General features: G+C 41.9%; 1 protein-coding gene across 3 annotated transcripts in view; it reads left to right on the top strand.

Moving 5' to 3' along the window:
* FAIM2 (Fas apoptotic inhibitory molecule 2) overlaps window positions 1-12,794 on the top strand; it is a 145,927-nt gene that overhangs the window by 59,919 nt on the left and 73,214 nt on the right. For all 3 annotated transcript variants that reach the window (XM_033937159.1, XM_033937161.1, XM_033937160.1), the window contains exons 3-4: window positions 10,779-10,876; window positions 12,205-12,269. In XM_033937159.1, the coding sequence (XP_033793050.1) occupies window positions 10,779-10,876; window positions 12,205-12,269 (163 nt within the window). The remainder of the gene's footprint in view (window positions 1-10,778; window positions 10,877-12,204; window positions 12,270-12,794) is intronic.

Genomic DNA, 12,794 nt, shown 5'->3' with positions numbered 1-12,794 from the left:
TCTCTGTTTTGTCATGGAGAAGAAAGGTCACCTGAAAGGACAGGAAGTGACCCTGTAGCCAGTACCTACCTTCCAGGGGATGCAATATCCTCTCACACCAAGGATGTGTCTCCATCAGCTTCTGCCCAGGAGGAAAAGGTTAGAATGACCATTTTAGTTAGAGATTCAGTTATTAGGCATGTAGATAGCTGGGCGGCTAATTGATGTGAGAATTGCTTGGTCCCTTACTTGCCCGATGTATAGGTGTCAGATCTCATGCATCGCCTAGATATGATTTTAGACAGTGCTGGGAAGGTGTCAGCTGAGCATCAACAGCATAGGAAAATGTAGCAGAAGGATTTTTGAAGCCAAATTTAGGCTTTTAGTTGAAAGCCAGAGCCTCCAGGGTAGCATTTTCAGAAATATTCCCCTTTACACATATAGTATCCAAGGCAGGCAGAGCTCCGAAGCTTTAATGCATGTTAGGAACTGGGCAGCATTTTGGGGAAGAGGGAGCCTGTTCTGAAAAGATGGGCTCCACCTTGATCAAGATGAAACCAAGCTACTGGCGCTATCATTAAAGCAGGTAGAGCAGTGTTTGAACTAGAATTTGAGGAAAAGCTGACAGTTTTTTAGAAGCAAATAGTTCAGAGTGAGGCACCTTTGAAGGATACTATCAAAGCAGGAAAGTTAGGGCATTTCACTAAAGAGGTTCCAACAAAGGCAAAAAGTAAGCCAGGAGTAAAGAATGCAATTATGTCTGTCATTTGCTAAACAGCTTCTATATTCAAACTAACAATGTACTTTGAAATGTCTCAATACAAATGTCAAAAGCCTAAAAAATAAGATGGGATAGTTAGAGCATATTCAGTAACACTAAATGGAGATAGATATTTCAGAAACCTGGTGGAAAGAGGACAACTAATGGGATTCTGTCTTACCATCATACAAATTATATTACAGTGATAGGGTGGATCAAATTGGGAGGGGGTAGTGTTATATGTTAAAGAGAGAATTAAGTCTAATAACAAAAATTCATCAGAAAATAGAAACATATGTGTAAAAGGAAACAGTACTGGCAGGGCTGTACTATTCTCCACCAGACCAGAATGAAAGTGGTCACAGGGATGAAGCAGGAAACTACAGGCCGGTGATCCTCACTTCGGTTATTGGAAAAATAATGGAAGTGTTGCTGAAAGAAAGGATAGTGTACTTCCTTGAATCTAATGGGTTACAGGATCTGAGGCAACATGGCTTTACAAAAGGTAAATCATTCCAAATGAACCTGATTGAATTTTTTGATTGGGTGACCAGAGAGCTGGATTGAAGACTTGATGTAATTTACTTAGATTTCAGCAAAGCCTTTGATACAGTTCCTCATAGGAGGCTGTTGAAGGGCTGAAGTTAGGACCCAAAGTAGTGAATTGGGTTAGAAACTGGCTGTCGGACAGACGCCAGAGAGTGGTGGTTAATGGAAGTTGCTTGGAGAAAGGAAAAGTGAGTAGTGGAGTCCCTCAGGGTTCAGTGCTGGGGCCGATCCTGTTCAATATGTTTGTGAGTGTCATTGCTGAAGGTTTAGAAGGAAAAGTGTGCCTTTTTGCAGATGATACCAAGATTTGTAACAGAGTAGACACCGAAGAGGGAGTGGAAAATATGAAAAAGGATCTGCACAAGTTAGAGGAATGGTCTAATGCCTGGCAACTAAAATTCAATGCAAAGAAATGCAGAGTAATGCATTTGGGGATTAATAATCAGAAGGAACTGTATATGCTGGGAGGTGAAAAGCTGATATGCATGGACAGGGAGAGGGACCTTGGGGTGATAGTGTCCAAAGATCTAAAGGCGAAAAAACAATGTGACAAGGCAGTGGCTGCTGCCAGAAGGATGCTGGGCTGTATAAAGAGAGGCGTAGCCAGTAGAAGGAAGAAGGAATTGATGCCCCTGTACAGGTTATTGGTAAGGCCCCACTTGGAGTATTGTGTTCAGTTTTGGAGACCGTGTCTGGCGAAGGACTTAAGAAGACTTGAAGTGGTCCAGAGGAGGGCGACGAAAATGATAGGAGGCTTGCGCCAGAAGACGTATGAGGAGAGACTGAAAGCCCTGAATATATATAGCCTAGAGGAAAGGAGGGACAGGGGAGAAATGATTCAGATGTTCAAATACTCGAAGGGTATTAACGTAGAACAAAATCTTTTCCAGAGAAAGGAAAATGGTAAAACATAATTTGAGGTTGAGGGGTGGTAGATTCAAGAGCAATGTTAAGAAATTCTACTTTACGGAGAGGGTGATGGATGCCTGGAATGTGCTCCCAAGAGAGGTGATGGAGAGGAAAACGGTGACTGAGTTCAAAGAAGTGTGGGATGAACACAGAGGATCTAGAATCAGAAAATAATATTAAATACTGAACTAAGGCATTACTGGGCAGACTTGCACAGTCTGTGTCTGTATATGGCTGTTTGGGGGAGGATGGGCTGGAGAGGGCTTCAATGGCTGGGAGGGTTTAGATGGGATGGAGTAGGTTTTAATGGAGATTTCGGCAGTTGGAACCCAAGCACAGTACCGGGTAGAGCTTTGGATTGTTGCCCAGAAATAGCTAAGAAAAAAATTTTTAAAAATTTAAATTAAATCAGGTTGGCCAGACTGGATGGACCATTCGGGTCTTTATCTGCCGTCATCTACTATGTTACTATGAAATGCTAACAGATATTCTGTTACATCTACACAGGAATCTGTACATTAGGTGTTCAATCCCCAGCCGTGAACTGGCTTTGTAGAAGTGTGTCACACAGCTTTCAGCACCTCCCTCATTTCTAGTTGAGTGGAATGCTCCCTTCAGTTTTTCTTTCTACAAGCGAGCTGTGCAGAGGTGTTTCTGATATGCTTTGTTTAGTTTTTATTATTTTCAGTTGTATGTTTCATTTTTGAGGCTTTGGTGCTCTAAGACCCCTCCTTATTTGGGGGTTCTCTGCCTAAGAAAGGATGCAGGTTCTGCAAAGACAATAATTAAGATCAATTCAATATCATAATAAGCCCTACAATTAAAATCCTGGAAGTAGTTCTTAATCAGTGCTTGACCAAGAAAAATCAGATAAGACGCAGTGGTTCAAAAGGGTTATTATACCTTATGGAAATTACGTACCACCAGATCCTACTTCAATGCTGCCGCTTTTATAATTTTAGTTCAGACACTACTTCTGAATATACTGGACTATTGCAATATTGTATATTTGACAAGTACTAAGAAAAATTTGGCTAGATTGACCCTGGTTCAGAATACAGCAGTAAGAATGATTTATGGTCTGAGGAAGTATGGCCACGTTACCCCTCAAGTTACCACTGTGAGCTGCATTGGCTTCCTGTAGAGACCCAGGTGATCTTTAAGTTGGGATGCTTATACTATAAAGTTGCTTTTGGTTTTGCCCCATTATATCTTGTCGACAGATTTGTTATTGTGGCGCATGAGAATAGTGGAAAATCTCATGCCCTATTTACGTTCCCTTCAGCCAAGGGTTGCAAAAGTAAGAAACATCATGGGTATTGTCTTTCCTACCAAGCAGCTTACTATGACAAAGATTTCCGTCCATTATTAATTAGATCTACGTCTTACGAACATTTCACAATACTCTTGAAAACTTTTCTTTTTTCCAAATTCCTGATCAATTAGATTTCTGTATATCATACTATTTCTGTATTTTTTCATAGCATAATCTTTTGTTAACCGCATTGAACTTATGGCTATGCGGTCTAGACATTTGCTATTATGTTATGTTATGTTGTAAATACTATCCCACTTTTTACTTTATTGGGTACAAGATCATTTGTCAAAGAGTATGGGTACATTATTGTTAGCCACACTATTCTCTCTTTGTTTGTCTACTGTTTATACAGTGCTTTGTATATACATTTGTAATGTTTTTATTGGTTAAATAAAAGCTATTAGAAATTTAAAAAAAAAAAAAAATTGCGGAGATACATACCATAGCCATTGCATACCTTCCAGCTTGCACAAGTTTAGCAAGTTAAGATGGCGACGGAATCCAACATCAGAGTCTATACCTGATTTAAAAGTGTTTACGTGCCAAAAAAGTACCCAAACTGATCAGATGACCACTACAGGGATTAAGTTATGATCCCCCCCACACATACACACAATCCCCCAATTGTCACTAACTCTCTCTCACCCTCCAAAATCTGAATGAAACAGTACATACCTGTCTCTAGAACAGCAGCATCTGGTACAGAAAATCCTAACAAAGTACCACACAGGTGTCTTAAGTAGCCTAGTGAGTGGGCTAGTGAGCCATAGAAAGGAGGACCCAGGTCCATAAGCCACTCTAACCACTACATTTATGGTGGAAAGTGTGAGCTCACCAAAACTCTACTATACTGCTATATACTATACTACTATACTGAACTTTGCCACATCTTCCAAAGAAAACTGAAAGCCCATCTGTTCGATACTTAATCTCCTTTTCCCTCTCTTCTCTCCCTTTCCCTTCCTCCTTTCTCCCCTCTTTTTCTCTCCTCTTCCTCTCCCTCTTACCTATCCACCTCCTCTCTCTCCCTCCTCTTTCTCTCCCCTCTTACCTCTCTTTACAGTCGCCTTGAGCCTCTATAGGTATGAGCGATACACAAATAGAAGATTAGATTAGATTAGATTAGATATAGGTGCCATTGGGGTGGTAGACAGGTGGGTAGAAAGGTGAATAATGAATTTTGCTGAATCCTGGTGAAAACCAGACAATAATGGTAAATTACATGTATATATAACAGAAGGTTAAGATATGTGGTATATTCTGAACTTGTAATTAGTACACTTTATTGGGAAGGTTTATGAATGTGTGCTGATAGAAGTAGCGAATATATATAAGAACACTTTGTAAGTTCCGTTCTGGACATCTTGGAAATTGTTTGGTTATTACTGCAAGATTCTAGGTGCTAAGCCCACCCATATCATGCCTCCAACATGCACCCTTGAACTTTAGATGCACAGTAGCTAAGAAGCCTAGAAAGACATCTTGAAAGTCAACTGTGAAAATCAGTACTTGGATGTTTTGACGAGCAAAATGTCCAAGTGCCGATTTATGCCTGCTTTTGGATGTCTATTTTTTTTTTTTAAATGAGCCCCAAAATGCTCACAATTTCAGCTTTTAGAAGTTGATCCATAGATCTTGACACCTTAATGGGTGCTGAGTTTGTGACTTCATACCTTTTCACTTCCTCATATTAAATCAAACTGACAAGGCCCTCTGCTTCTTATTCCTCAGTAAGCTCTGAAGAGGCTCCAAAGAGGCATGCTCTGCCCCTTTGGTCAGACCCTTTGGGCATGCGCCTATAACCTAGCACCAGTGGCTGTGTTCTGCAATGGGGTAGAGATCTTGTACCACTCCTTCAGGGCCCCAGATAATGTCACAGGAAGAGGGCTCTCTCTGTGGCTGTGCCTGACAACTCCACAAGGAACGTCTATCAGACAAATGCTGATGGAACCCACGAGGGAAAAAGTGATGTTGGATCTGGTGCTCACAAATGGTGAAAGTGTCTCTAATGTCCGAGTGGGGACCCACCTGGGAAGTAGTGATCATCATATAGTTTGGTTCCATTTAACAGCCAAAGAGGAGGATGGCCACACAAAACTCAAAAGTCCTGGATTTCAAACGTGTGGACTTTAGTAGCATTGGAGAATACTTGAAGAAATAGCTGATTGGATGGGGGATTCATAAGGGAAGTGGAAAAACAGTGGTCCAAGTTGAAAGGTGCAATAAATAGAGCTACTGACCTTTATGTGAAGAAAATAAATAAAAACAAGAGAAAAAGGAAACCAATATGGCTCTCCAAATTAGTGGCAGAAAAAATAAAGGCAAAAGAACTGGCGTTCATGAAGTATAAAAAAATTCAAGAAGAGGAGTACAGAAAGGAATATCAGATGAAACTGAAAGAAGTCAAGGGAGAGATACTTACAATGAAAACAATTGCCCAGAAAATTAAGTCCCCATCCATCTCCATGCATTTCCCACATAAGAATGAATCAGAAACGCTGTCAACCTGACTTTTCCCTCCCACAGCCCTACTACTTTAAATATACACAAGTCAACATATGAGTATTTTAGTTGGAAGAGGCTATAATTACTCCCTAGTAAGGTCTTCTGAGCATGCAGTAGGTTCCAATGCAACAGAGCTATCCTTGAAAAAGCCTTCTTCCCTGTCTTGGCTTTGCTTATTTCTCTAATAGAACAAATAGCTAATTGACATTTCTAACTCCAAAGCACTGGTCTTGTGAAGGAGTGCAATATAATATTTTCATATAAATATGCTACACCTACACCCCTCAGAGCTATGAAGGCAATAATAAGCTTTTTAAACTTAATTTATAATAATATTGGAAACCACAAAGCACACTATATAACCTGCAAAGGGGTAACCTTAACACACCTTCTCCCCTGTCATTATCTTGCTGAACTAAAGAACATAAGAGCTGCCCTCCTGGGTCAGACTATGGGGCTCATAATCGAAAAAGAAAAACGTCAAAAAACTGGCCTAAGTCGGCACTTGGACGAACATTTCCCAAATGCGTCCAAGTGCCGATACTAAAAATGGGTTTTGGACATATTTCTAAACGACCTAGGCCTTAATAGTGCCGCTGAAGCTCTCCTTTACTTCCCAGCGCAGCGATTCACGAAGGCAGCCTCGGGGCTTTGCTGAGTCGCGGCTGCCTCTGATGATGCAATTTCCACTTTCCTCAGAGGCGGCGCGACCCAACAAAGGACCCGAGACTGCCTTCCGGAATCGCTGCGCTGGGAAGTAAGGAGAGCTGCTGGGAGGGGAGAAAGCCACTATTGGAGTCTGGGAAGCTGCTGGGCAAGGGGAAACAGGGACAGCTGCTACTGGAGAGGGAGAAGGAAAGATGTTGCTGGGAGGGGAGGAGGGAAAGGAATCTGGGAAGCTGCTGGGCAAGGGAATAAAAGGGACAGCTGCTACTGGACCTGGAGGGAAGGAGAAGGAGAGATGCTGCTGGGAGGGGAGGAGGGAAAGGAGTCTGGGAAGCTGCTGGGCAAGGGAAAAAAAAGGACAGCTGCTACTGGAGAGGGAGAAGGAGAGATTCTGCTGGGAGGGGAGGAGGGAAAGGAGTCTGGGAAGCTGCTGGGCAAAGGAAAAAAGGGACAGGGAGGGGAGGAAGGGAAGAGAGTTACTGCTGGACAGGAGGAGGAGGGAAGGGAGAATGAAAAAAGGAAGGAAACAGCTGGCAGAGAGATTAGAGGAGGGGAAGGGGAGACACAGGCATGAGAAAGTAGAGATATTGATGATAGGAAGGGGTCAGCAGAAAAATAAGCAGAGAGGGACAACGATGATAGATCTGGTGTAGGAGAGATAAAAATGAAGAGAGCAGTGAAGCTGGAATGAGGGGCACAAGCTGGATAGAAAAGGGGAGAGGGGCATAGAAAGAAGACAGATACCATATGGAAGGGGGAGAGGACATACAGTGGATGGAAGGGGCAGATGCTGGATTGAAGAGACAGAGAGGGCAGACGCTGGAAGGAAGAGAGTGAAAAGAAGATTGAAAGCAGAAACCAGAGACGACAAAAGGTAGAAAAAAATAATTTTATTTCTATTTTGTGATTAGAATATATCAGATTTGAAATATATATCCTGCTAGAGCTGGTGTTAGACATAACTGGGGACTGCAAAACCTAGGCAGTGCTTCTTTAGCTTCCAGCTAGCTCAGGGCGCTCTCTGACCAGGGGGCAGTTGCCCTAGTTGCACTCCCCTAAAACTATTCCTGTTATATGTAACTGCAGTATTCTGTTAGCATGATATTTCTGTGTAGCATTCTGTAATAATTTGGCTTGTTCAGTTTTCTTGATAGTAGAGGGGATATATGTGAAGGGGAGGGGAGACAGGGGTTTTGTTGATCCTTCTCTGAATTATTTGTATTTATAAAATGACAATTGTACAGAATATTGTTTCTTTTTATACTTTAATAAAATACATTCAATATAAAATCATAACAGGCTTGTGTGGATGGGATCAGATGATTTGTGGGGACCAAGCTCGCGGAGATGGGGCGGAAACGGGGTTTTTAAATTTTAGTCCTAGTAGTTTGCCGGTCCACAAAATAATTCTTTTTTTTTCTGCCGGTCCACGGGTGTAAAAAGGTTGAAGAACACTGACTTAGACCATCTAAAACATGGTTTAAGTCACAAAAACCCACCTAAACTCACCAGATAATCACTGAAACCAGATAAGCACCCCACACACTACCCCAGTGATCACCGACCCCCCCCCCACCCCCATAAAAATATTAATCACACCTTTAAAATTCAGCCTCCAGACCATCATCACCTGGCCACCTGGCATAGGAAAGCCTAGTTGTCCAGCATAGAGACAGCTTAAGTCATCTTGGGGGTGGGTTAGGGACCCATGGAGAGGAGGACCCATGCCCTTAAGCCCCTGTAATCACTGCATTGATACATAAACATGTGCACTCCCCTATACACCCCAAAACCCTTTTTTACTGGCATATAAGTGGTTCCTGCAGCCATAAGGGCTATTGGGGTGGTAGATAAGTGGGTCTAGGGGATTCTGGAGGTAGTTTGAGGGGCTCACGATAACCTATAAGGGAGCTGTAGTGAGGAGAAGACATGGCACCCTTTTTGTGAAGTTCACAGCAGTGCCCTGTAAGGTACCCCCACTATTTAGGTGGCATGTCTGGGTGTGCACTTCATCACTTTGCAGACCCCTCCCACGTCCAACAGGGCTTGTTCTAGGCGTTTTGGACTTAGACGGAAAGTTGGACGAAAATGTGGTATAAAGATGGACGATTCGAAAAGAAAAAAAGGTTGGATGTATTTTTTGAAAATGTGTCTTAAGCTGTTTTTTTTACTTTGGACAACTTGCGAGATGGACGTAAACGGACTTAGACGTCCCTTTCGATTATGCCCCTCCACGGATCCATCTAGCCCAGTATCTTGTTTCTAAGTGACCAGCCCAGGTCCCCAAAAGTAGCTAGATTCTATGCTACTTAATCTCAGGGATAAGCTGTGGTCTTTCCCAGGTCTACCTATATAAAGGTTTATGGACTTTTCCTTCAGGAATTTCTCCAAGCCTCTTCTAAACCTAGTTACATTAACTATTTTTACCACTTGCTCCAGCAATGAGTTCCACAGTTTAAGTATATATTGAGTGAAAAAATATTTTATCCTTTTTGTTCTAAATGTGCTCCATTATTCATGGAGTGTCTCCCTACCCATTCCACTCTGTTTATATGATTTTATAGACCTCTACCATGTCTTCCCTCAGCCGTCTCTTCTCCAAATTGAAGAACCCTAATCTCATTCCTCATATGAAAGTTGTTTCATCATCTTAATCATTTTAGTCACCCTTCTTTGTACCTTTTCCAGTTCTAACACATCTTTTTTAGAGATGTGGCAACCAGAATTGCATAACATATTCAAGGTGTGATTTCACCATGGAGTGAAATGGAGGCATTATGATATTCTTTGCTTTATTTTCTATTCCTTTCCTAATAATTCCTAACATTCTGTTTGTTTGTTTTTGTTTTTTTTACTGCTGCTGCACACAGAGCAAAAGATTTCACCTAAATGCTTTCCCCCTATGGTGACTTTTAATATAGCTAGGATTATTCTTCCCAATGTGCATCACTTTGCTCTTGTCCATATTAAATTTCATCTGCTGGAAGTACTTGGTCTGGTAGATGCTCCGTGTAGAGGTGTCAGGCACTGCTGCAGATAGAGCCGTCTTCCTGTGACATCATCTGGAGCCCTGAGGGAGTGGCACAAATTCTCCACCTAAACCCGACCAAGAACAAACGGAGCCCTGCTCACTCTCTTCTAAATGCTCTTATTTCAAAATTCCAAACCTTACAGAGATCGAAACTCTCATTAAATCTATAAATATAAAAGGCTCCCAGGCTGATTCAATACCACCTTTCCTCCTTAAGCGTTACTTTAAGATTTTTGGTCCAGCAATCCTTACACTGTTTAGTGAAAGTTTGAAACAAGGTATTATGCCTAAAGCCTGGAAAGAATCAATCATTCATCCCATTGTTAAAGACCAAAAAATTAGCATTGAAGATATGTCAAATTATAGGCCAATAGCTAACATGCGTAATAGCACGCGCTAAACTGCTGGCCGTGCGAGCCGCTACCGCCTCCTCTTGAGCAGGCGGTAGTTTTTTGACCAGCGCGGGGTTTACGTGTGATGAAAAGTCACGCGCGTTAAACCCGCTAGCGCGGCTTTGTAAAAGGAGCCCTAGAGGTTCAGTGTGCTAATGTGATTTCCCTAACAGTGGAGTCTTGAACTGCTTATTTGTGAATCACAATGGTCAACGCTCTGATCATTAGGCATTGTTCTCCAGCCTTTGCATGCTGCCAATGTGTAGCCTCTTGAGTATACCCCCAGCTTTTACACCATGCAGAGTGGTACAGTACTGAATAGGTGTTTATACTCTTTATGTGTTTGGATTTAGCTCACCCAATTTCAATAGTAGCTCAAGGTAAGTTAAATTCAAGTAAAATAAGTATTTTCCTGACCCCTTGAGGGCTTATAATCTAAGTTTACAACTGAGGCAACGGAGAGTTAAGTGGCTTGCCCAAGATCACAAGGAGCAGCAGTGGGATTTGAATCATGCTTCCTTCAGTGTCGGCCCAGGGCTCCAGCTACTTGGCTGCTCCCCCACTCGAATCAGGATCTCATTATCTCTCTCTGAACTTGAAGGTTATAGCAGTATTGTGAGAACTCAGGCTCTTGGAGATTGAAGAATTTCATTCATACCCTTTTTTCAGGCACCAGTCCATCCTATGGAGGGTACTTTGGAGACACAGAGATGTTGACAGCCTTCAGCTGGGATGACAGGAATATCCGGAGAATATTCATCAGAAAGGTGTGGGCTAGGGATGCAATACCTATCACCATCCTAACCTTCTCATCTTCAAAGCTCTATAACTGCAGAAATGGTAGCTAGCCATCACAATGCTTCCCAGAGGGTGGGCACCCAGGTAGTTGTAGCATAGTAAGAAATACAGGATTTTACCCAGATCCTGTTATTTAGGAAGATCTATAGAAGTATTAGAATATTTTATTATTATTATTGAAATTATACTCATTAAACAATCACAAACTAATTGTAACAAAAGAAATATCAAAAATATAACACAGGAATACATATTCATCCACAATTAAAGTATTTTGAGACTCTAATGCTGTAGGTGAATTTGTGGAAATAAGGCTCAATAAACACTTTTCCCCTCTTCTACAAAGTCGCACTAGCGGCAACAGCCCCGAATCCCTTTAAATCTCTATGGGCTTCGGGGCCGTTACTACGCGGCAGCCTCTAGCATGGCTTTGTAGAGGAGGGGGTTTGTAGGTGATTCATTGAGTTGGGTCCAATGGAAAGGTATTGCTGACAAACTTTTGAGAGTTGTCCTCTCTTCATCAGGTCAATGAAGAAACAATATAATTACACTGAGTTGAAAATCATACAAACTTGTTTAGGTGTAGGCTATCTGCATATGTTATTACAGCTGGAAAGGGATGGTGGGATAGAAAGAAGTGAATTTGAAAATCTGCTGATGCTAATAGAATAGAGTAAACATGATCCCAAAGTTACAAGACCCTAATAGTCTGGGAATCAAAGAACCATTTATGGTAGGACCCCAGAAACATTCAGTAGAGATGCAAATTAATCTCAAAATGTAGAAAAATAGAAGCTGGTACCTGACATTTTAGGTGGGCAGTATACATATCTCTCCCTCCCTCCAGCAGGTCCAGCATCTTTTTCATCATTGGCAATGATGAAATCAGACTGCTACTTTCCAGCTTTCCCTTTGCCACCCTGGGCTAGTCAGAAACAGTCTGGTTTCATCGCTGCCTATGAAAAATATGCATTTGTTTGAAGAGAGAGAGAGAGATACCTGACCCATACGGAGGGAGAGGGGTTAAGGAAGGGTTAAAGAGATATTGATCTATGGGGTGTGAGAAATGAGAGGCACATCTGAATGGCTGTAAGACTGGGTGGGCCTGAACAAAAAGTGTGTGTGGGGAAGGGGGGGTTATGTCCATCCAAGTCCACCTGTAACTATGGCCTTGGCTGGTACAGAGCCTGAAACTGAAATCTGACCATTTCTATAGTGCTTCACTGAGTAGACCTATGTTTATATTGTACATACACAAAGTATCATGATTCACATTTAGTTTGGTCTCTCCTTTTAGGTTTATGCTATCCTTATGATCCAGCTTTCTGTCACCCTGGGTATCGTGGCTCTTTTTACCTTCTGGTAGGTCATCAACACTTCTAAAGAAAATGCTCTTTTGGTCTTTCTTGGACATTTCAGTAATGTGCTCTCCAGAAACAGAATATCAGCACCCAAGAACATTGCCCTTTCTAAGCAGTCCTTTTACTAAACTACAGCAAAAAATGGCCTTAGGACACCCCATATGTGGGTCTTTCCCACGCATTAAGGCCATTTTTACTGCAGCCATAAAAAATAGCCATCTTTTGCCATTAGCATGTCATATTGTGAGCCTTTGGGACAGTAAGGGAATTTCTAAGTACCTATTTTACTTATAATTTTAATGCACCCTATTGTCTATTTTTCTGTAAACCGCTTAGAATCCTAACGGAGTTTAGCGGTATATAAGAAATAAATTACATTACATTAAAACAATTAACTTGTGAACTACAGAATGACACGGGGACAAATTTTTCCCCATCCCTGCGGGAATTCATTTTCCTGTCCCATCCCCGTGAGTTCTTTCCGGGTTGGGCCCATGTGCCTAAGGCCCTGCTCACAGGAAGGCCT

This window comes from Geotrypetes seraphini, chromosome 3 (genome assembly GCF_902459505.1).
Source record: "Geotrypetes seraphini chromosome 3, aGeoSer1.1, whole genome shotgun sequence".
In the NCBI taxonomy this organism is placed as follows: domain Eukaryota; kingdom Metazoa; phylum Chordata; class Amphibia; order Gymnophiona; family Dermophiidae; genus Geotrypetes; species Geotrypetes seraphini.
This window is presented reverse-complemented; position numbering and strand designations above follow the sequence as displayed.